At 34.7% G+C, this 23,816-nt stretch overlaps 1 protein-coding gene across 1 annotated transcript; it reads left to right on the top strand.

Annotated features, from left to right (window-relative positions):
* The first annotated feature begins 22,442 nt into the window (after positions 1–22,442).
* LOC114263868 (pentatricopeptide repeat-containing protein At2g13600-like) lies at positions 22,443–23,816 on the top strand. Its single transcript, XM_028204451.2, has one exon. It carries the CDS (start codon positions 22,443–22,445, stop codon positions 23,814–23,816), a length of 1,374 nt encoding a protein of 457 aa, XP_028060252.2.

Here is a 23,816-nt window from a genome sequence, read left to right as displayed (position 1 = left end):
TCAGCTGATGAAAAATTGGGTCCTAACTGGGACGGCCCCTATCAGGTCGACTCGATCGCGGGAGTAAGGGCGTATCGGCTAAAAGACATGTCTGGAAGGAGTCTTCCACGGCCCTGGAATTCAACGCATTTACGTAAATTCTATCATTGACCCGACTTATGGGGCCTGATACTTGTATATATTTCCCTTTTGCAATGCAAAGTTTCTCATTTCTTCATCGCGTAATCCAGTTCACAAGTCTCTGGATTCGGAGCCCCATCGGCGCATGATGCCTTTGGGCCGATAAAGCCTCTGGATTCGGAGCGCCCTTCGCGGATATCACGATTGGCCAATTAAAGACTCCGGATTCGGAGCCCCATCGGCGCATGACATCTTTGGGCCGATTAAAGCCTCCGAATTCGGAGCGCCCTTCATGGATATCACGACTGGCCAAATAAAGACTCCGAATTCTAAGCCCCATCGGCGCATGACGCCTTTAGGCCGATAAAACCTCTGGATTCGGAGCGCCCATCGTGGATATCATGATTGACCAAATAAAGACTCCGGATTCGGAGCCCTATCGGCTCATGACGCCTTTGGGCCGATAAAGCCTCCGAATTCGAAGTGCCCTTCATGGATATCACGGCTGGCCAATTAAAGACTCCGGATTTGGAGCCCCATCGGCGCATGACATCTTTGGGCAGATTAAAGCCTCCAGATTCGGAGCGCCCTTCGTGGATACCACGATTGGCCAAATAGACTCCAGATTCAGAGTCCCATCAGCACATGACGCCTTTGGGCCGATAAAGCCTTCGAATTCGGAGCGCTCTTCGTGGATATCACGATTGGCCAAATAAAGACTCAGGATTCGGAACCCCATCGGCGCATGACGCTTTTGGACCGATAAAGCCTCCGAATTCGGAGCGCCCTTCACAGATATCACGATTGGCCACATAAAGACTCCGGATTCGGAGCCCCATCGACGCATGACGCCTTTGGGCTAATAAAGTCTTCGGATTCGGAGCACCTTTCATGGATATCACGATTGGCCAATTAAAGACTCCGGATTTGGAGCCCCATCGGCGCATGACACCTTTGGGCAGATAAAGCCTCCGAATTCGGAGCGCCCTTCGTGGATACCATGATTGGCCAATTAAAGACTCCAGATTCGGAGCCCCATCGGCGCATGACACCTTTGGGCAGATAAAGTTTTCGGATTCGGAGCGCCCTTCGTGGATACCACGATTGGCCAATTAAAGACTCCGGATTCGGAGCCCTATCGGCGCATGACGCCTTTGGGCCAATAAAGACTCCAAATTCGGAGCGCCCTTCATGGATATCACGACTGGCCAATTAAAGACTCCAGATTCGGAGTCCTATCGACGCATGACGTCTTTGGGCCGATTAAAGCCTCTAGATTCGGAGCGCCCTTCGTGGATACAGCGATTGGCCAAATAAACTTCGGATTCGGAGTCCCATCGGCGCATGACGCCTTTGGGCCGATAAAGCCTCCAAATTTGGAGGCCAATCGGTGCATGACACCTTTGGGCCAATAAAGCCTTCGGATTCGGAGCGCCCTTCGTGGATATCACGATTGGCCAATTAAAGACTCCGGATTCGGAGCCCCATCAGCGTATGACGCCTTTGGGCCGTAAAGCCTTCGAATTCGGAGCGCCCTTCGTGGATATCACTATTGGCCAAATAAAGACTCCGGATTTGAAATCCCATCGGCGCGTGACACCTTTGGGCCGATAAAGTCTCCAGATTTGGAGTGCCCTTCGTGGATACCACGATTGGCCAATTAAAGACTCCGGATTCGGAGCCCCATCGGCGCATGACGCCTTTGGGCCGATTAAAGCCTCCGAATTCGGAGCGACCTTCGTGGATACCACAATTGGCCAAATAGTGTTCGGATTCGGAGCCCGATCGGTGCATGACGCCTTTGGGCCAATAAAGCCTTCGAATTCGGAGCGTTATCGGCGCATGACCCCTTTGTACCGATTAAAAGCCTCCGAATTCGTGGCGCCTTCGTACAAGCCGTATAAACAAAGGCTGGAATATGCATATATTCAAAATTGAATAGTTCAAGCTGTGTAAATGAAGGTTGAAATATGCATCTATTCAAAATGAAATAGTTCAGGCCGCACAGACATAGTCTAAAACGTGCAAACATTCAAAGTAAAATGTGTCCTTAGATAAATCGATTGGCATCAAGTGTACTAACATAAATAAAAAGTACGCCATAAATTGAAAATTAAGCGTTTTATTAAAATCATCCAATAAATACATAATTTCTACATAAGCATTACAAGGTCTTCTTTTCTTGGCGGCTCCCTCATCATCACTCTTCTCGATTTCGAAAGCGGAGAAGGGGAAATCATTCTGTTGGTACAACAGCAACATCGAATTCACACGTGCTGCCTGGAGAGCCTCAGCTTCCTAAAGTGCCTTGATCCAGCCATGCCTAAACCCACGATTTTCACATCGGCAAACTTCTTCGACGAGTTTCTCCTTGGTCTTCTGAATTTCAACCTTCCAGCCGTCATGGAAGCCTTTTTCATAGGCCGCGGCCCTCGCAGTCTCAATCCCGAACATGCTAGCCGTGTTCCGATCGACAATAGCATTACTTATCAGCCTTTGAGTCACCCTCTCTTCCACAACCGGGTTAGGATGGCTGGCTGATTGAGACTCGACAGACTTGATTTTCCTTAGCTCACGCTCGGCCTTCTCCGTACGAGCTTCTAACTTCCGAATGCGTTCATCTCTCTTCTCTATATCGCATCGAGCGAAGTGGAGACGCATGCCGATTTCATAAGCGGTGTACAGCCCCTTCGCCACCCCGTGAATGCCTTTCCGAAACACTTCGATGTTCTGCCGACCTACCATCGACTGCTGGACCTCGGGTGGAAAAATCTGTCGAGCGAACTCGACTACCACATTTGGATCTCGAACGATCGAATCTGCCTCGGTCATGGGTCTATTCCCCACGAAGACCGTAAAACTCAATGGGCATGGATTCACGTTGGATTTCGTTCCAGAACGGGGTTGAGGAGATTTGCCCTGTGGCTGCTTGTCCCTCATGGGCGACCTACTTCGGCGACGAGGAGAGTGGTGTCTCTCCCGATCCCTCGAAGTCCTACTTCCCGTGCGCGAAGGTTCACCACTTCGACTCATATCTCATCCTAGCTCAGCTAGCGTCCTCGTTTCCCCTCTGCTGTTGAAAAAAATTCTATTCAACATTCGTACTTGTTTAATCTTCCTCAAAGAGCTGGACTGAGTTGTTGGCTGAGCACATAAATAGGACCTTCGTTCACGAAGTACACGCCCATTTATTCCCTACGAGGGCAGCACCTCCGAGGCAATCTCATTAATATTGAAACCTCAACAGCTCGACGCAGACTGAGTCATATGCCCCAATTGCCCCATCAACCACTGTTAGACGGCTTGAGTGCCCCAGCCACTCCACGAACCGATTCATCAGTACAATATTCATAAGTTCATGTTATTCGGCGTTTAACGTTCATGAACCAACTGGGGCAAGGATAGATTTATCAATCTAGTCGGCTTGAGTTCCCTAGCCGCTCCACGAATCGATTCATCAGTACAATATTCATAAGTTCATGTTATTCGGCTTTTAATGTTTATAAACCAACTGGGGTAAGGGCAGATTCATCAATCTAGTCGGCTTAAGTGCCCCAGCTGCTCCACGAATCGATTCATCAGTACAATATTCATAAGTTCATGTTATTCGGCGTTTAACATTCATGAACTAGCTGGGGCAAGGGCAGATTCATCAATCTAGTTGGCTTGAGTTCCCCAGCCACTCCATGAATCGATTTATCAGTACAATACCCATGAACTAGTCCTATTCGGCTTTTGGAGTTCATACATTGTCGATCAAACTGTGCCACAGCCACTCCATGAACTAGTCCTATTCGGCATCCAAAGTTCATACATTGGCTGGGGCAAGGGCATACGACGGGGCCCTAAGTTGATTTAAGGTTAAATTAATTACCAAGTTACATTGTTATCCAATCGGCAGCTATGCAGCGGGATATTTAATCTACTCATCTCTTGATCCTACTTCTTATCGGATCGATAGTTAGCAAGCACAACAGACAGTAATCATTTTATCCAAAGTAATGAAAAGCAAAACTCTTCATTAATATCAAAAACTGCGTACAACTAATAGTGAAATGAAAAAGAAATTTTCATTAATAAATTGAGAGCAGATAGTAACTAATTTATACATGAAAATTACCTTAAATTAACAGAAATCTACTAAACAAAAACATACATTGAAATTGAAAATACTTAATTAAACTAGAATGTCTCCCAAATCAATCCTCGGGATCAGACTCAAGTGGCTCAACGTCCACTTGCTTGTATGGAATTGGCATGGCCAATGTAACTCCAGCGGCAGCAAGGGCTTTGAGCCACCCATGTTTGAATCCCCGATTCTCGAATTTGGGAACTCCTTCTACGTAGTTCTCAAGGGCGACGCTCTTCCCAGTCTCGAACGCCGCAGAAGCCTCGGAGTCGGCTTTTTCCTTGGCCTTCTTCAACTCTTCGAACTCGGCCTCCACCTTGGCAAGCGCCTCCTTGGCTAACTCGATTCCTCACTCACGTTTGCCCTCTCCTCGGCTTCGAATCTGAGCTGGTCAGCAGTCCGAGCCCTCTCCTTCTCAGCTTCGGCTCGAGCACTTTCCATTGCGGCTCTCATCGCCTCGAACTTGGCCCTGCTCCTCTCACCTTCAGCTTCCGATTTCAAGTGGCCAATTCTTTCAATGGCATCGTGCTGGCGGCGGCCTAGTTCGGCTATCCTTCCAACCGTCTGCAAAACAAGGAGTTGAGATCATCACATACCAAGAAATATCATATGCAAACCAAACCAAACAAGGAGTCACATACCAGAAGGGCCGACTGGGCAGCTAATGCTATAGCTACCAAATCCGGCTCTGCTCGAAAGGTGGCTTTGTCAGACGGCAACGAGACTGAGGCAGCCAAGCTCAACGTTACAGCTGGATCCTTCAAGGTAGATGCGTCAGAGGAGATCGGCGTGTTTTTGATCTTTGGTTCAACAACAAAAGGAACAACCACATACGACTCCTCCAAGCGAGGCCGTTTGTCAGCAGGGCTCTCCTCTAAGCCGACCTCTCCCTCGACAGTACGTTTTTCTCCCTGCTCTTCTTGAATCGGTCGTTCATCTGGAATCTGCTGTTCGACTTCCTTCTCCGTCTTGGCCACAACAATTTGAGCCGTTTCTTTTACAATAACGGGTTGTGAAGATTCAATCGGGGCAGGTCCAGAACGGGTGGCCTCGACTTTCCGTCGGGCGACCATGCGTTCGGCATTTCTATTTCGTGTCATCTGCGTGAGATTTTCCCCAACCATATCCTCAGAATAAGCGCTGGGTAGGTCTCTCAAATTTGTAAAAATATCTCCGAAGGAAAACTCCGCCGGACCTGAAGTGGACGGTGAGTTAGGCTGGTTAAGACCGGCTGCCTCAAACACTGAGTTTAGAGCCTCGTCAACCTCTTCGGCCTCTGCAGCGAACTCTCTCGTTGGTTTGGCAATTACCTCGACCACCAGCTCTACGTCTTGCTCTGAATCAGAAGCTTCGAAACCAATTTGCCTAAGGGCCTTGAAGCTGGGGAAGATAAGAGCCATAAGGTGTTGTTTGCCGAATGGGATCGGAATGTCGTCCGCGGCCGAGAACGTAGTATAAGTAAGCTCGTACTGCAGGAGTATATGGGCGGCTCTCCCTTGCTTCTGCACGTTTGGACAGTCAAAATACTTGAGTGCAGTCTTAATTTCCGCAAGGACTGCGTCGTCAGTCGAGGTCAGAATCTTCTTCAACTTATTGCCTACAAAAACAAAGGATTAGACTTGGAGAAAAAGTCGAATAAAAGAAAGATCAATAAACACAAGAAGTTACACGGCAACCTAGTTCACCCCTCCGTCTGGGAATAGGGTCTAGGCGATCTTCGCCTTCGTCGAATTCCCAGTTACCTCGGACATTAACCATTGCATCGTCAACTCGTTTGCTAGAGCTGACAATCATGGTTACCAAGTGATGGTCGGTGTCCTTGGCCCTAAGAAAGTAGCGCCCGAGTCAACCGGAGGATTTGGCCAAAGCGTAGCAGTGCCAAATCGCCGGAATGCTAAGGTTGATCCTAAGGCGCCGGTTCAACTCTACGATTCCCATTATGATGCGAAAAAAATTCACATTGGGTTGGGAAAGAATCTGACCCCAATGGCAGATGACGACCCTAAGAAATGGGTGTAGGGGAAAGCGAACTCCGCCCTCCACAATGGACAGGAGAGGAAAGATGATTGTATTTTGGTCATCCCTCTCCATATCAAGAGTGCTGTCCATCACTAGAGATAGATGGACATCATCAAGGATAGAAAAATGTCGTCAGAACCCAGAAATACGACCCTCGGAAAGGAGGTCTTTCAAATGCTTAGTCATTCTAGTAAGGACTCAAGGGTATTCTAAATCAAAAATGAACACGAAAAATAGGATTAAAAAGAGAAGAGAAGAAAACTTACGAAAGGAAAAGGAGACAAGGAGAGACGGGAAGAAGTTGCAGAAGACGCGAGACAGAGGAGAGATACCGGCTGGCAATCCAAGAGGCTCAAATATTCAAAAAAGCGTGCGTTCGAAGAGACTGGAGGTTCAAATCATAATAAATGCAAAAGATGCACGAATGAGGCGGGAACGTATAATGATGACCGAGAGGCGTGTGCGTTCTGACATTTACATTGGGATAGGTGAAACCGCCTAACTTATGTTTCTCTTGACTTTTCAAATTCGAAACAAAACACACCAATTAACTGCTGTCAATAGGGAGTTTGGGGGGCAATTGTGGGAGCCGAATAAATAGCAGAATCAGAAGTGTACGCTCTAGAAGATAGGCATTACTCGGCTCTAATCTGCACGATTAGGAGGCCGAATACAATAAATAGGCTGAGTAACTATTGAACTATGGGGCCAAATAAATAAGCGAATAGTGAGCGAAAAGTGGACCAGGTCCCGAGGCCCTAGAAACGAGTATAAATAAAGGAACAGCAGTCGAAGAAAGGTATGTGAGAACTAGTATGCTTAACTTAAAATACAAGTAACCAAGAGAGAGTAGAGACTGACTTGTCCGTCGGAGTGCTAATTCCGACACCTCCGATCAGAGTGTTCATTTCTTTTCAAGTGTCTATTTGAGGATCACGAGCGTCTCCCAGAATCAGAAGAGTATTTCCAAACCACTTCCCCACAGTTATGAAATGCACTCAAGTTAGAATTGTTAGTCTATTATTTTATAAAATAAGATGTGGTGGATCAAGAAAGGTGATCAAATGATTTTAAAATCTCAAACCCAATTCAATAATTTAAATAATTTTATATAGTCATTCAATCCAAAATACATATTTTTTTATGACCATAAATACATATATGTGACTTGTGGAAGTATATTTTTAGATTAACTAAAGAGAAATATTTGTGAAACGAAAAGTATAACAATTCTCAAATATAGATTATTATTTTAAATATTAATATGAGTTTATAGGTCATTATAATAATTTAAAAAGTGAAACCTAAGCATGCGTAAATTGATTTTAGGGGACTTAATTGTAGGTTCTAATAGGTGAACTTATTATCCAATAAGTCATGTGGAAATTAATGATATTTTTCATGAAATACTATTAAAAAGCATCAGTAATTGTTAATTTTCAACGACAGCTTGAAAATTGTCACAATTGAATATTATTATTAATTTACAAAAAAAAAAAAAAAACAAAAACAAAAACAAACAAACAAGGTTTGATTGTTGAAACAAAATAAATCGTAAGTTTTTAATTTTATCAATTTAAACCTTAATTTTTTTTTTCCCACCCTAAACTATCTATCTATTTTTGTTATTAAACTCAATGTGTGTGTACATAAAATGGCATAGCTCTATTTGCATCTCAAAAGATTGGTTGGACACCCCCAATACTTTGTACACTACATTATAAAATTTGAAGTTTATTATATTATTTTAGACACCTTGTATAGTCAACAAACCTAAAGAGATACTTAACACACCCCAAAAAGCAAATTGATCCTTAGAGGATACTTCTCTTGTAGGGCAACCTTTCAACCATCATCGAAGCCAACCCAGTCAGAGCCCGTTGATATTATGAGGTATTCCACATATCCTTCTTTTTTTACCACTTTTACTCAGTTCTAAATGTCATAAATTGGTCCTAACATCTTCATTCGGATTTGTTAAACAAATAAAATATATGTGGATACTAAATTCCAAAAATAATAAATGGTTTTGCATACTCAGTTCCAAACGTCATAAATTGGTTCCACCATCTCTATTCGGATACGTATTGAAAGAATGAAATATGTGGGGATACTCAATGCAAAAGATTCTGTAACTCTCACCACCGAAAACGTAGAAGATGAAGAGAACATATCTCCTCTATAAAAAATAAAAAATTGCTTGGGAACATTTTCTTGATTGTTTATTGTTGACTTGAATATGAAATAGAATACAAGAATAATGGATTCAAGAGAAATATATGAAAATGAAAAGTGAAGAAAATAAGAAGAGAACATAAAAGGAAAGATTGAGATCGATTATGATATGAGATGTCCAAAATACTATGATTTGTATTTTTTTCAATATCAAGTAATTTTTGATTATTTTAAATAAGGACATAATATAATTTTTTTTATTTATTATCCAACCAATCTTTTGGGGGTACGAATAGAGTCACCCCATAAAATGCGGTAATTATATTTTCACGTAACAATTCACTTTAGTTCACAAACTTAGGCCAAGTTTGGGAAGACTAAAACAGTGCACTTTTTGTCTTTTTGGACTAAAAAATTGAGGTTGAAAATATGGATGTTTGGGTTAACTTTTTGACTTTTTATTGAAAAATGTGTAATAAAAAATTGTAAAAATTGATTTGTAGGGAAAAATTTGAATTGGGAGTTGTGCAGCCGTAATTGTTGACTTTTGGTGAATAGTGTTAACTTTTTAACTTTTTGAGTAACTTTTTGTCTTTTTGACTTTTTTTAAAGTCCCCAAACTTGGCCTTAATGAATTCTTTTCTTATTACAATTTTATCCCAAAATAAAAATCCCATAATACCTTTATCTTTTTCTACCTAAAACACTTTCCTTCACAATTTCCCTTCCCAGCGCCGCCTCTTCTCTCTCGTAGCCTCTTTCTGCCTCCGCTTATGACCACTTTCCACCATGAACCGCACTTTTCTACAAGCTCTTCTATCGTGAACCACCCACTTTCGCAAACTCCCTCCGCTGCGAACCCTATCACTGTCTTTGCAAAACCTATCTCTGCAACCCCTAATGGTTCGATAGTAGGTATCCGAACGAATGTAATTAGTTCGATGGTTGATTTCTTAATGGTGGCAATTCTTTCGAGATTGGTAGTTCAAATGATGATTAATGAAGCCTTTTTCGTAGATCTAGGAAGAGAAAGTTGTGATAGAAGGAAAATAGTGAAAGGGTTAAAGAGGGAGCAGCGACTTGTGGTGGAGTAGGTTCGGAGATGAGGGGTCACAAAGGCTGAGGTTTTGAAGGAAGGGTTAGCGGCAGCTAGAAATTAGAAGTGGGTTGTGAGGGTTGATTGTGGAGGTCTAGGATAGAAGGTAATCAGTTGGGAGTTGCGATGGCGGTGGAGGGTTGAAAATGACGGCAACAATATTTGTAGTGACGGCGGTGCAAAAGGGATAGGTGGATGACAGAAAAATTGGGATTTTAAGATTAGAGATGATGGTATTATTGAAATAAAGGATGTGTATTGATGGTTTTTTATTTTATTTTTATTTTTTATGTATGCTCTGAGAATTTGTTCATTAAGTGTGTGTATTTAAAAAAATTAGTATACGAAAATATAATTGCGCTATAAAATGTCTAAATTATCATGTTTCGTTGAGTTTAATGATTAAAATATTATTTTTTTTATTATTTTACTTAACAAAAATAAGTAGATGGTTTAAATTAAAAAAAAAAAAACAAAACAAAACAAAAGAATAGAGTTTAAATTGATACAATTAAAAATTAGAAATTTATTTTGTTTACAAGGGTCAAATTTATTTATTTTTTTTTGTAATCCAACCCCAGGCTGATTTTGTCAATCAATAAGGAATTACATGGTATAATTGCATTGTAAAAGGTTTTCATGTGGTATAACACTATATACACTTATCAAAATATATTTGTGAAAATTACTTTTCTAAAGTTTTATATATTTATCATAAAATTATATTGATAACATAATGGGGTTTTTTTTTTAAGCTCCCTAATAATAACAATTTTCTACATAAAGGACATTACAAAATGTAATACTGCCTCAGGTCCCTAACCAAAATACCAGCTCATTTTATCAATTTCTTGGACCAAAATACCCTACGTCTGTTGGATATTCTCCTTTGTCATGCTGGTACTGGTGTTGGGTATTTTCCGGCGAGTACGAAAACAAATTCAGCAAAACAAAAGTACTAAGTTTGGCAAATTTGATTTTCTGGATAAACAAACAGAGTGGAGTGGAGTTGATAGATGTATATATATATATATATGATACATACATATATATATATATATACAATCTGTTGCTTACTGTCTTTACTAGTATATATATGATAATTAATCAATTAAGACCATTTGCAACCATAATCAAACAGTCACTCTTAGTTATCTTATCTATGGTTGCAAACATATATATATATATATATGATACATACATATATATATACAATGTCAGCACATATATATATATATATCCAGTGTTGAATATAATATCTTCAGGTTCAGAGAAATTTGAATTTTCTCTGGATTCAACCCAGAGAAATTCAACCCAGAGAAAGTGATCCAGAGAAATTTGAATTTTCTCTGGATTCAACCCAGAGAAATTCAACCCAGAGAAAGTGATCCAGAGAAATTTGAATTTTCTCTGGATTCAACCCAGAAAAATTCATACCATTAAGTTTAAAGAAAATCTATCACAAACTCATAGAAGAACTATTAATTTGTTTGTGCAGGAAATTGTGATTGAATCAGCAGCAGCAAAACCAATGACAAATTGATCAAATCAGAGTTTTATCATTCCAGAGAAATTCTAGACCAGAGAAATTTTTCTCTAGGTTGAATCCAGAGAAATTCTTTGGAAGTCTAGAATTTCTTTGCTTCCAACTGATGATGGGTTGCTTTCCTTCCAACTGTCAAAATTGAACTGCTTTCTGTGCATTTGGGGCTTCTTATTGAAGCTTCTTGTGTTCTTGTTTTTGTAAATTTCTCTGGCTTGTTACATTTGTGTTTCTCTATTGTGTAATTTTATCTGGCATGCTTATGTTTCTGCATTATTTTCTCAAGCAAATTATCTGTGGCTTACTACTCTATTGGTGTGGCTAATTTTCTCTGGCATTTATAATTTTCTCTGGCCAAATTACTTTTCTTACTTGTGTGTCTAATTTTCTCTGGCAGCATTTATAATTTTCTCTGGCCACAATATGTTTATGTCTTGTGTCTAATTTTCTCTGGCATATTTATTTTGTTTAATGCTCCATTTCCTCAAAATTTCTCCGTTGTGTAATTTTCTCTGTCATGTTTATGTTGCTACCTTGTAATTTTCTCTGTTATGTAATCATTGCTACCTTGTAATTTTCTCTGGGATTTAATGTTTATGTTTTCATTCTATAGAAATGGCAAAGCGCAGAAGCAGCACAACCCCAGAAATCCCGAAAAAGAAACCAAAAGTCTCTGTGTCTGCGTCTTATGATCTTAGATCAAAACGCAGTAGCAGCACCAGAACACCACAAAAAAAAAAAAACAAGTCCAAGTTGAAAAAGCAATAAGCATCAAGATCAAGACACCAACTTCAAGGGTGATTTTCACTCAACTACAAAGCTTAACATTTTCTCTGTCATTTTCATTGGATTATAATAACAAACCTACGATTTTCTCTATACTACAAAGAAAAGTCCAGAAACATGATTAGTGCAAAAAAAAAAAAAATGAAAAGTGCAAAGAAAACATATCAGAAAACTTTGAAAAGTGCAAACATATAAAAACACATAAAAACACAACATATAAGTCCAGAGAAATTTGTAATACTTATGATTTGTAATACAATCATATGATTTTCTCTGGACTACAAAGAAAAGTCCAGAGAAATTTGTGAACCCATATTCACTTTCAATATAACAAAAACAAAAACACATTAACATCAAGAGACAAAAATATATCAAACACAAGCACATAAAAAAATCACAGAGAAGATCTGTTATGTTCACAAAACATTCAATTCAAAAAATTAAAAAAAAAACAAAACAAAACACTTACTACTCTATTGCTACATCTGTAAATTTCTCTGCCTACTTACAATTTTCTCTGTGATTTTCACTGCATTACAAGTTTACAATTTTCTCTGTGATTTGAGTTCAATTATAGTAACAAACCTGCAATTTTCTCTGCACTACACAAAAAATGCAAAGTGAACAAAAAAACAGAGCACAAAAACGTAGAAAAACAGAGCACCAAAAAACAACTCATAACCATGTTGACAGAGAATGAAAAAGGAACTCCAAAAATCAAAATCAACTCCATCAAAAATTCATCAATAACAGATAATGAAAAATTAACTTCAAAATCAAAAACAACAACACTGAGTTCGTCTCTCTCACATTGATCAAAACTAAAAACAAAAACCTAATTCAACACCTACACGATCAAAATCAAATCAAAAATTGAAAACTTATCTAATTCAACTCCACATGAAATCAAATCAAACACAATGAACCAGATTTCAACTCCTACACGATCGATCAACATCTACAAATAACGAACATGATTTCAACTCGTATAGGATTTCAACACCTACAAACAACGAACAGGATTTCAACACCTACAAAAACCCTAGAAAATCTCCACAAAAATCTGAATCGTCAAGTTCATCCTCACGTAATCTCCCACAAAATATCAATATGATCTTTAGCTGCCAAATTCAAAACAACGTATATTATAAATAAGGGTAAGACAGGTATTTTACACTCTAAAATAACATTGAGGGACCTTAGGCTACAAAAGAACACATTGTGGACCTAATCCATTACTAAAAGTTGGATAGGGACCTTAAACCGATTTTCCCTAACATAATATACATTAATAAGAAATTACTTTTTAAAATTAACTGCCGCTAGACCTCAAATAAAGCATGATGGAATATACTTACACGAAAGTAAGGAAAGTCAAATTCTTCACGTCCTAGTGAGGTGTACAAACTTTGGCCAACGAACTAAATAGGTTATAACTATTACTTAGATCTCGTTTAGCACTGAACTTTTTAATTAAAAAGTCAAAAAATTATTAAAGTAGTTAAAAAGTCAACAATTCATATCAAAAAGTTAAAAATTCTATTTTCTCTCTATTTTTTACACATTTTTTCGTAAAAAACTAAAAAGTCATCCCAAACATACTAGTTTTTTTTTACTCATATTTTAGACAAATAGCCAAAAAATTACTAAATTAGCTTGTCCCCAAACGAGGCCTTAAACTCACGAATACAAATATATGTTTATTTTTGAAATTTTAAAAACAAATTTTGAATTTTAAATTCATATTTTTATTATTTTTAGTAAACTTCTTTAATGTTTTAGTAATTGTTTTTAGATGCTCATAATCTAAATGTATTTACAAGTAAAACATCTGTGAAATAATTTATAAAAAAAACAATAAATACAAAAAAACAAAAACAAAAATATACTGAATTTTTTTATTTTTTGTATTTAGTTTTTAAATTTTTTTCACATATTTTGTACTTTTTAAGTATATGTAAATTAAGTGGAACTAAAAAGTAAAAATATTTAATTAAAATATTTAAAAAATTTATGAAAAAAATTTATATAAATTGAAAACTCATAAGAAATTTTTTTTTAATAACACTCTGAAAATATTTTTGGAAGAAATTTGCTGGGAGAATATTTTATGGCAAAATTACATTTTACCCCCAACTATTGTCTCATAACGTTTTACCCCATTAAATTAAAAATTATAGGGGAAATTACCCATAGGTCCCATGGGAAACATGTGATCTCCATTTAATCCCATAACTTTTTCACTACACCCAAAAGTCCTTTCCTCTCTCTCTCTGCTTTTTGCTTCCCTTCCTCTCTCGTGAGGACAATCTTCTGCATCATAATCTACTTCCCGAAAGTACGAATCCACTTCCGAGTTCAAGAAGAACAGTTCCTTGATCATATCTTTCTCCATTGATCGGGGTTCATTGATAACCACCAAACATTGAAATCAACTCCGACGAAGAAGATGATATATTTCCGACGAAGAAGATGAATGGATCTACTTAGATCTGATATAGATCTACTCAGATCTACATCAGATCTGAGTAGATCTACACAGATTTGGTTAGACATCCGTCTTTCCCCTTCGATTTCTTTTTTTTTTTTTCTCTCTCTGCTATACACTTCTGTTGTTCTGTTCTAATGGAGAAAATTTTCGAATTCTGAACAAGCAGTTTTCGAGTTTTAGTTACAGGCGGTGAAAACTGTAAAATTTTGCAGTTTCAAATTTTTTTTTTGGTGCTGGAATGAATCATGGTTTAAAACTGTAAAATTTTGCAGTTTTATAACATTCTTTAGAACTGTAAAATTTTACAGTTTCATAACATATTTTTTAAAATTTTTTTTCCGGCAATATTCTAGACATTCCGGTGAGTCTCCGGCGACCGTTAAACGGAAGTCCGACGGTAGTAAGATGTGAACAGTGTCTATAAATTAAAAAAAAAAAAAAAGGATTTTTTGGTAACAATTAAAAATGTGTTGGACTAATTGGTGCAAGTATTTTGTTTTGGGATTAATTGGATTTTGAACTTGTTACATGGGACTTATCAGTAAGTTCCCCAAAATTATAACACTTAGGCATCATTTGGCAAGTGACTTTTTTAGCCAAAAAGTCAAAAAGTCACTAAAAAAATAAAAAAACCAACAACTCATACAAAAAAATCAAAGATTCCCTCTTCTCTCTACCTTTTGCACATCTTTTCGTAAAAAGTCAAAAAGTCATCCCAAACATACTAGTTTTTTTTATGTCACATTTTAGCCAAAAAGTCAAAAAGTTCCTAAAAAAATATGTTCCCAAACGATGCCTTAATCTCTATCATCTATTAATTTATATTTTTTTTTTTCAATTTACACCTGAAAGATGAAAATGCCCTCTCAATTATAGGGGTAAATTATATTTTATCCCCATAAACTATCACTCAATTTCATTCTACCCCTCAACTAAACAAATTGTCTGATTTTTAAGCTAAAATACAATTTGAGAGTTTTTTTATTTAAATTTTTTTTTTAGTTTAGTCACAAATTTAAAAGTTTAGAAGTACCTAAAAAGTAAATATTTGTGAATTATTTTTAAAAAATTAACTAAAGGCAAAAAAATGAAAAAACAAAAACAAAAAAATATTTTTTTTTTGTATTTTTTGTATTTAATAAACAATTTTTAAGATTTGATTATAAATATCTACTTTTTACATGCATCTTGATTAGATGTCTCTAAAACATTAAAAAAAAAATTAACCAAAAAATAACAAAATCACTAAATACAAAAAACACCAAAAATAAAAAACTCAAAAATAATTTTTTAAAATAAAACCAAGCATACTAATAATGTCATTTTAAGAGCTCCATTCGATATCAATTTTGCTTGTCAATCTTTTATCTACTTCAGAGATATACCTTATCAAAACATTTACACTGATATGATTTTATAATTCAAAGTGGCAAATGTATTGTTTTTTTAGTTGAGAGGATAAAGTGATATTGGGTAATAGTTCAAGGAGGTAAAGTGTAATTTATTTTGATGAACTTAAAAGTTAAAATTGAAAAAAAAATAAATAAATAAATAAATAAGTGCTGCTATTAACACCTTTTTCAATTATTTTAGACGTCCCATTTCTTTGGACCTTCATTTATAAATACTAAAACTTTTTAAAAAAAATTCTCTCTTGAAATAATATCAAAATTATAATTGTACAAATATTCCATCCATTCAAATGCACTTACCCTCCAAATCTCAAGAAGCCTTTCTCCCAAAATCTTAACAAATCCTACAACGGTAGAACCTCCCAAAATCAGTGGAAAAAATTTGTGATGATTAAATTTTTTTTCAATACTTCATTATGAGGTTTGTCAATTTGTTTAATTTTTTTATTACATCTTTTCACACATACAACACACAATCCACTTTAATGCTTCTCTAGTTGGTTTTCTATGATTCATCCATGACCTCATTATAGTTGTATGCTTTTGTGTGAGCAAAACTGGGTAGGATTTCACTCCCTGATCAACCGGCCAGTCAACCACCCAAAGGTGATTCGACCTCCTTTGTTTGCCTACTTCTACTACTGTTTCGGTTATCTGTTTCCGAACAAATAAGAAATGTTTGGTTACCTGTTCCTAAACAAATAAACAATGCTCGGACTTGTGCTTTCGAATTGCGGTCATATGTTCAGGAGTTAGTCTCGAAAAAATGACGAACATTTTTTTTATATTATTTTTGCCATTTTTTTCAAGGAATTTATCCTTATAAAGTTAATCTCCTCTGAGCTAAGAATACCATCAAAATTATAAACCCCTCTGAGCTTTTTATTGTTATACTCCTCTTGTTTCATAGAGTTGTAGTTGCTAGAAAAACTTGAAAACAACTTTTCATGTTTTCTAAAAATGTGTTTTTATTTATGAAATAGTTTCTCAAATAAATTTTTATTATATTTTTTGGAAAATAAAAATAAAAATAAAAATATAAAATAAGGAATTGTTTGGAAAGTTGATGTTTTAGTCTAAAAGTCACTAAAAATAATAAAAAATTAACAAAAAAAAAGTTTTATAAAAAAATCAAAAAAGTCATCTCAAATATATTTATTTTTTCTATCTCATATTTTAATTAAAAAATTAAAAAATCACTAAAAAAATAGTAAAGTTGGGTCTAACCTTTACGGGTCCCAAGTATTGCGTGCAAGTCCATAAGTCCGCAGAGTTGGAGCCCAACTTCTAAGGGTCCAAATAGTGGTGGGTCCAAGTCCACAAGTCCAAATACCAGAGTCCATTTTACCGTAGCAAGTTATTTTGCATAACGCCATCTTTTTGTGTCTTTATAAATTTTGATAGAAATTTAAAATAAATAAATAATAATTTAGTTTAATTTAATTCATATTGTCTCTTTTCCTTTTCAAATTCATATCCAAATCCATGATTTAAACACAGCCTTAATGTCATTTCAATAAACTTTAGAATAAAGTTTGGAAACAGTTCTGAAAACTAAGATTTTTTATTTTTCAATATACTACATTCTCTTCCAGAGAAAAAATGGCGAAAACAACCCATATAATTGATCCTTGATTGGAATATAATATTTAATTTGGCTTAGTTTAGTTTAGTTTAGTTTAAACATTTTAGTACATTCTCTTACAATTTTCAATACAATAATAGGATATGAAATGCATATTTTTGAAGGCAATAACCTCCCATTGCAAGATAATTTATTATATCAAAGCTTGGTTGTACAGAAACTCATGACCCACTTGTCTGTTACTAGTAAATTAACAGTGTCAATAATTCCTATACATACTATTTATCAAAAAAAAAAAAAAAACTCCCATACATACAATAGATAGATGTGTTTGTTTACTATTGTTCTACTTTAAGCCTGTATTTGATTCGCTAGAATCTATTTTATTTCATTTTATTTCAATGAATCAATGAAAACATAATAGGTAAGAGATTTCTCAAAAAATAAAAGAAAATTAAGCAATAGAATTATTAACTATACAACATGATACAAAGTTTGCTTCTCAAAGTATTAACAATAAATAGATGTTATTAAGATAAAATATTAATTATAAGAAGGTCAACTCTATATATGATAAATATTAGGCCATATTGGGAAGATGTTTGGTGCAGCTTATATAAAGTGTTTATAGTTTTTTAATTTATGTAGAAATTTTGTATCAAACTATTTTATGTGGCTTTTGCTTATTAGGTAAAAATAACTTAAATAAGAGGGTGTTTGGAATGATCTAAATAAGTATATTTTTTGATTTTTTACTAAAAAATATGTTAAAAAATAGAAATATAATATGACTTAAAAAAATAAAAAGATAAAAAAATACACTTTTATAACGGATTAAATTAAAAAATTTAGTTAATTAAAAGCTCAAAGGAGCGTGTTTTTAGCTTATGCTTTATAATCATTAGTTTTTAACTCACAATCAGGCATAGTTTGGGAAGTTGGTTTTGGTGGGTTAGGAGTTAAAATAGTCAAAAAAAAAAAAATAGACTATTTTAATCACAAAAAATAAAACATCAGATCTAACCCATAATCATTACACTTCTCTCTCACAAAAAAAGTCAAAAAAGTTAAAAAGTCAAAAAGCCTTTCCCAAACCAGGCTTTTTAACCTCATACTAAAATAGTCAAAAAACTAAAAAACTAAAAAATCAAAAAGCCAACTCACTTCCCAAACGGAGGCTCAATAAGTTACACCATATACAAGCCCAATGAACAAGTCAAAAAAGACCTGAGACATTCAGGGTTGGTTTGGCATAATCTAAAAAAGTCAAAAAGTCACTATTCTATTTAAGTCACATCATCTTATTTAAATCGCATCACCTCTCTAACACATTACATCAAACCCAACCCAAACCCAACTCATATAGGCTGATAAATTAAAAAGTGTACTTTTTTAGAATATCTAAAACCAACCCTCAATGTAAATGCTATTTTATAAATCTTTTTATAGATATCTAGCATATTATTCTCGGATTAGTTGAGAAACAACGAAGTGAGTGTCTGGAGTATGTTTTTATTGATAGCGAATTGCATTAACCATCTTTATAGTTTTGGTTTTATGTTATTGTGGTTTTTTATATTTTGATTGGGATATATTTGATTTTAAATTTTATTTTAAATAAGGACAATTAAAGATATTATTGCACAATTTTAAGGATAAAGTAGTCAATTTGATAAAATATAAACTAATTTGTCAAAAATAAATGTCAAAAATATATTTAAATTTTTAAAAATAATTTATATCCACCAAAGATAAAATTATGTAAAATTTATAAATCGTTTAGACATTTATTTATTTACCAAATTAATTTTTATTATTTGTTTGGATGATAATCATGTAATGAGTGATTGTTAAGCTTTTAATGTGTAATTGATATATTTAATCTATGAAATATTTTTAGTTTTGAATTTTTTGACTTAATGAATTAATTTAATAATGATATCAAAATTGTCGCCATATTTGACTTTTAGAAAAATATAAACTAATTTAATGAAAATAAAAACAACCACCCATTACGTGATCATCATCTAAACACAAAGTAAAAATTAATTTGATAATAAATATATAAATGTCTAAAAGATTTATCAATTTTACATAATTTTATCTGTAGTGGGTAGAAATAATTTTTAAAAATTTAAAAATATTTTTTTGATAATTATTTTTATCAAATTAATTTATATTTTATCAAATTGACGGCTTTGCCTTTGAAATTGAGCAATGATATCTTTAATTGTCCTTATTTGAAACAAAATTCAAAATTCAGAATTCAGGGTCAAATGTCTTACAATTGAAATGTCAAGGATCAAAGTGACACAAGACCTAAACTATAGGGACCGTTTGTGTAATTCGCCATAATTTTTTGAGTTTTCAATGTGTATTTTTTTTTTCTATTGATTACTTTCGCATCTTAAATTTATTTATTTATTTATTTTTATTTTATTTTATTTTTTACCTCCACTTAATCTAGACACTTAAAAAATATATAATTTGTGCAATATTTTTTTAAAAAAAATCATTGAATACAAACAAAATACAAAAATGTATTTTTTTTTTTTTTTGTATTTTTTATATCCAATAATTTTTTATACGAATGTCACGACCCAGACCTGGTATCCGGAGGTTCGGTGTCGCAACGCGATAATAACTGAAATCATAACAAATTAATAGTGCAGCGGAATAAAATCAAGGGATACCCAAATTTTCATTTCAGTATAACAAAAATTTGTACATTGGAGCTTCTATTCGATTGCAATTTCTGAGCTGTACTATGACTACAAAATGCCTTGTACCTACCCTATGTACCGGTTTTGACACGTCACCCGAAAGTGGTTAATAGCTATAAGCGCATGGCAGAGTGAGAAATATTATACAGTGAGCATGAGGGTACAAAAATTACCATGGATAATTATTTTAACTAAAATATTAACATAACTTAATTTGAATAAATAACTTATTCAATGTAGCAAAAACTGAAATACGAAAACTATATAAATAAATAATCATAATCACGATACAAAACAGAATAAAACAAGACAGAGGTCACTGGAGTGACAATCAGAACAGAGGTCAATAGATCCATGACAAACAAATGACCACAAAGTGGCCAAATAGAGGCCAATGGTTGTTTAAGTCCCCAAGGCATGGGACACCCGTGCTGGTACTTACAAAAAATAATTGTTTACAAAATCATTATTAAATAATTTTTAAAAGTTAAACAAACATATCCATATGTTTCAATTTAGGCAAATAGAGTTCAGAAAATAATTAACGTAATTAAAATATTAATATAATTTATAAAACATAGATTGTGTAAAATAATTTATATTAACCCAAAACATACGTAAAATATATTATGGTAACTCAAGATATAATATAACTCATATTAAAATTAATATATCGCTCTTTCTTTTCACTATCAAAACCTTCTCACTATCAAAGACCTTCTTTACCTCTAAATATTTTCTTCCCCCCCCCCCCCTCCCTCTCCCTTTTTTTTTTTCCCTTACCCTCCCTATTTATAGGGAGTCAATCCGTGAGCCCCAAACCACCACTCATACATGTGGCACATCCAAATATCTCTCCATCAATTCATGCTTATCTAACATACGCATTTAGAGTGACTCACCACACCAATGCATGCCTAATCATCATCTTAGACTATGTGTCACTTGTTCCATTTTTGCTTTATTTATTTATTTTGTTTTATTTTTATAATTTAATCAACTCCAATTCAGACCTAATTAATAAAATTTCAACATTACTAAATTAAACAGATATTTAATTAAATTCTCATATAGTCCGATACTCGAAATTAAAATAATTCAATTCATTAATTTCACATTAAATTAAGAATTAATTAAATGTAAAACATTATACGTGGCGAGGTCGTTACAACGAAATTGTATTGATTTTTTGTATTTTTTTATATTCAATGAATTTTTTTAAAAATACATAAATTTTATACTTTTTAATTGCATCTAAATTAAGTGAATATAAAAAGTAAAAAAAAAATAATTAAAATGTTTAAAAAAACCAATTAAAAAAATACTAATAGAGAAAACTATAAAATTATGAAAAATTCTACTATACACACCTTTTGAAAAATTTTAATATTTTAATTATAACTCATAAGATCTTTAATTATACCCTCATGTGGTGATTGATTATATATATATATATATATATGTATATATTTTTAGTTATGGTAACTTAGAAGTAGGGCTGTTACTGAACAGAGCCGTTCGTGAACAGGCTTGAACTCGGCTCAGTAAGAGGTCATTCGAACTCGGTTCGTTAATTTTTTTTTGTGTTTAAGCTCGAGCTCGAGCTCGCTAAATTTTTAATAAACAAGCCCAAACATTCTAAAGCTCAGCTCGTGAGCTCGGCTTGTTTAATATTTATTATTTATATATTAAATAATATAAAAATATGCATAAAAAATAAGAGAAATATGCTATTTATATATTTTAAAAATATAAATGTAAATAATAGTTAATTATAGATAGTACATTTATATAATAGTAGTAGTAGATATTATTATTTTAGTAAAATATGAAATTTTTTTTAGTATGTTTATATATATTTTATATATAATTGTATGATCAAAATTTTAATTGTAACTTTAGTCTCACATGCAAATATGAATTCATAAATTTGTTGGCTCGTTAAGGCTCATGAACAGGTTCGAGCTCGAATCAAGCCTAAGCCAACTCGGTTCGAGCTCGGTTCGTTAAATTTTTATTGAGCTCAAGCTCGAGAGCTCGAACTCAAACTCGTTAAAATCTTAATAAACAAGTCCAAACATACTAAAACTCAACTATGGTTGGCCCGTTTACCCCTATTTAGAAGGTATGAAATTATAACATTTTTTCTTTTTAATTTTTATTTTTTTATATAAAAATGTTTAGGTGCCCAGCCAAAAATCTGATTCTTACCAACTCAACCAACCTCCGCCGACTTATGACAATTTTTTTTAAGTTATACAATGCATGTGGCTAAAACTATGAATCAAAAACAAGCACGCGACGCCAACCTCCACCAACGATCAGACTAATCGAATTCAAAAACAAACTATCCTTCACTTCACATGTACAAGTACAACCCACAATCCTTTCATGCATCCCTCATAAAAAATGGCCTTCTCTACAATAATAATGTCTACCAATCCAATCTCCTCCTTCGATCCTGCATCAAATCTCAAAGCTTCATTGAAGGTCACAAGCTTCTTCACCTCCTACCTCACCCCAATCTTGTCTCTTACAACACCATTCTATCTGGGTTCTTCAAATCTAGCTTGTTACTTTCCCAAGCATTAATTTTTTTTGATTCTATACCCCAAAAGAATTGTCAATCATGGAATATAGTCATCTCTGGTTTTGCTCAGCACCAAAGATTGCAACAAGCTTTGACCCATTTCATAAAAATGCGTCGTTGTTCGATTAAGCCGGATAATTATACTTATTCGATTGTATTGCCTTGTTGTGATTTTGAATTTGGGAAACAAGTTCATGCAGAGGTTGTCAAGGTTTTCAATTTATCCGATGAATTTCTTGGGACCAATCTTCTTAGGATGTATTCGGGACCTGGGGAGATGGATTCAGCGAAGAAGGTGTTTGATGAAATGCCAATGAGAGATTTAGTTACATGGAATGCTTTAATTTTTTGCTATTCCAAGTGTGGAATGGGTCATGTGGGAGTAGAGTTGTTTCGTCAGATGGGTATTGAAGGAGTTATTTCTGATGGCTATACTTATGCTATTGTTTTGAATGAATTTGCTTCTCGCTCTCAAGTCTTTGGGGCAATGCAAGTGCATTCATTGATTTTACAATGTGGGATTTGCTTGGATCGCTTTATTAGTAATTCTTTATTAAATTTGTACTCTAAGTGCAGTTTTATTGCCTCAGCTATGTTGTTGTTTGAGGAGATGCCTAACCCAGATGTTGTTTCTTGGACATCAATTATTTCTGGACTCTCACATTGTGGGTGTGTGAGCAAGGCGTTCTGGTTATTTCACAAAATGCGGGTAGCTAATGTTGAACCAAATTCTTTCACTTTTGGTGCTTTGTTTGGGGCTTGTGCCAATTCTAGTGCATTTCAAAAGGGAAAACAATTTCATGGCCTTGTTTTAAAAATTGGTTTAGAGGCTAATGTAGTTGTGGCAAGTGCAATCGTGGATACGTATTCAAAATGTGGTGAGATGGACGACGCATTCAGGGTATTTCAGACCATGCCCGAGAGAGATATTGCTTCTTGGAATGGAATTATATGTGGATTTGCCCAAAATGGTGAAGCTATGAAGGCATTGAAGCTATATGATGAGTTGTTGCTATCAAAATCACCCGTCATTGCTCCAAATAGTGTCACATTTGTTGGTGTGCTTAATGCATGTAGGTATAGTGGTTTGGTTAAAGAGGGATATGATTACTTTAATGACATGATTCATAGATATTGTAAGAAATGA

The sequence above is a fragment of the Camellia sinensis genome, unplaced genomic scaffold, assembly GCF_055761805.1.
Source record: "Camellia sinensis isolate YWXY unplaced genomic scaffold, ASM5576180v1 Unanchor1, whole genome shotgun sequence".
NCBI classification, from domain to species: domain Eukaryota; kingdom Viridiplantae; phylum Streptophyta; class Magnoliopsida; order Ericales; family Theaceae; genus Camellia; species Camellia sinensis.
Note: the sequence above shows the minus strand (reverse complement) of the source record. Positions and strands in the feature narration are given on the sequence as shown.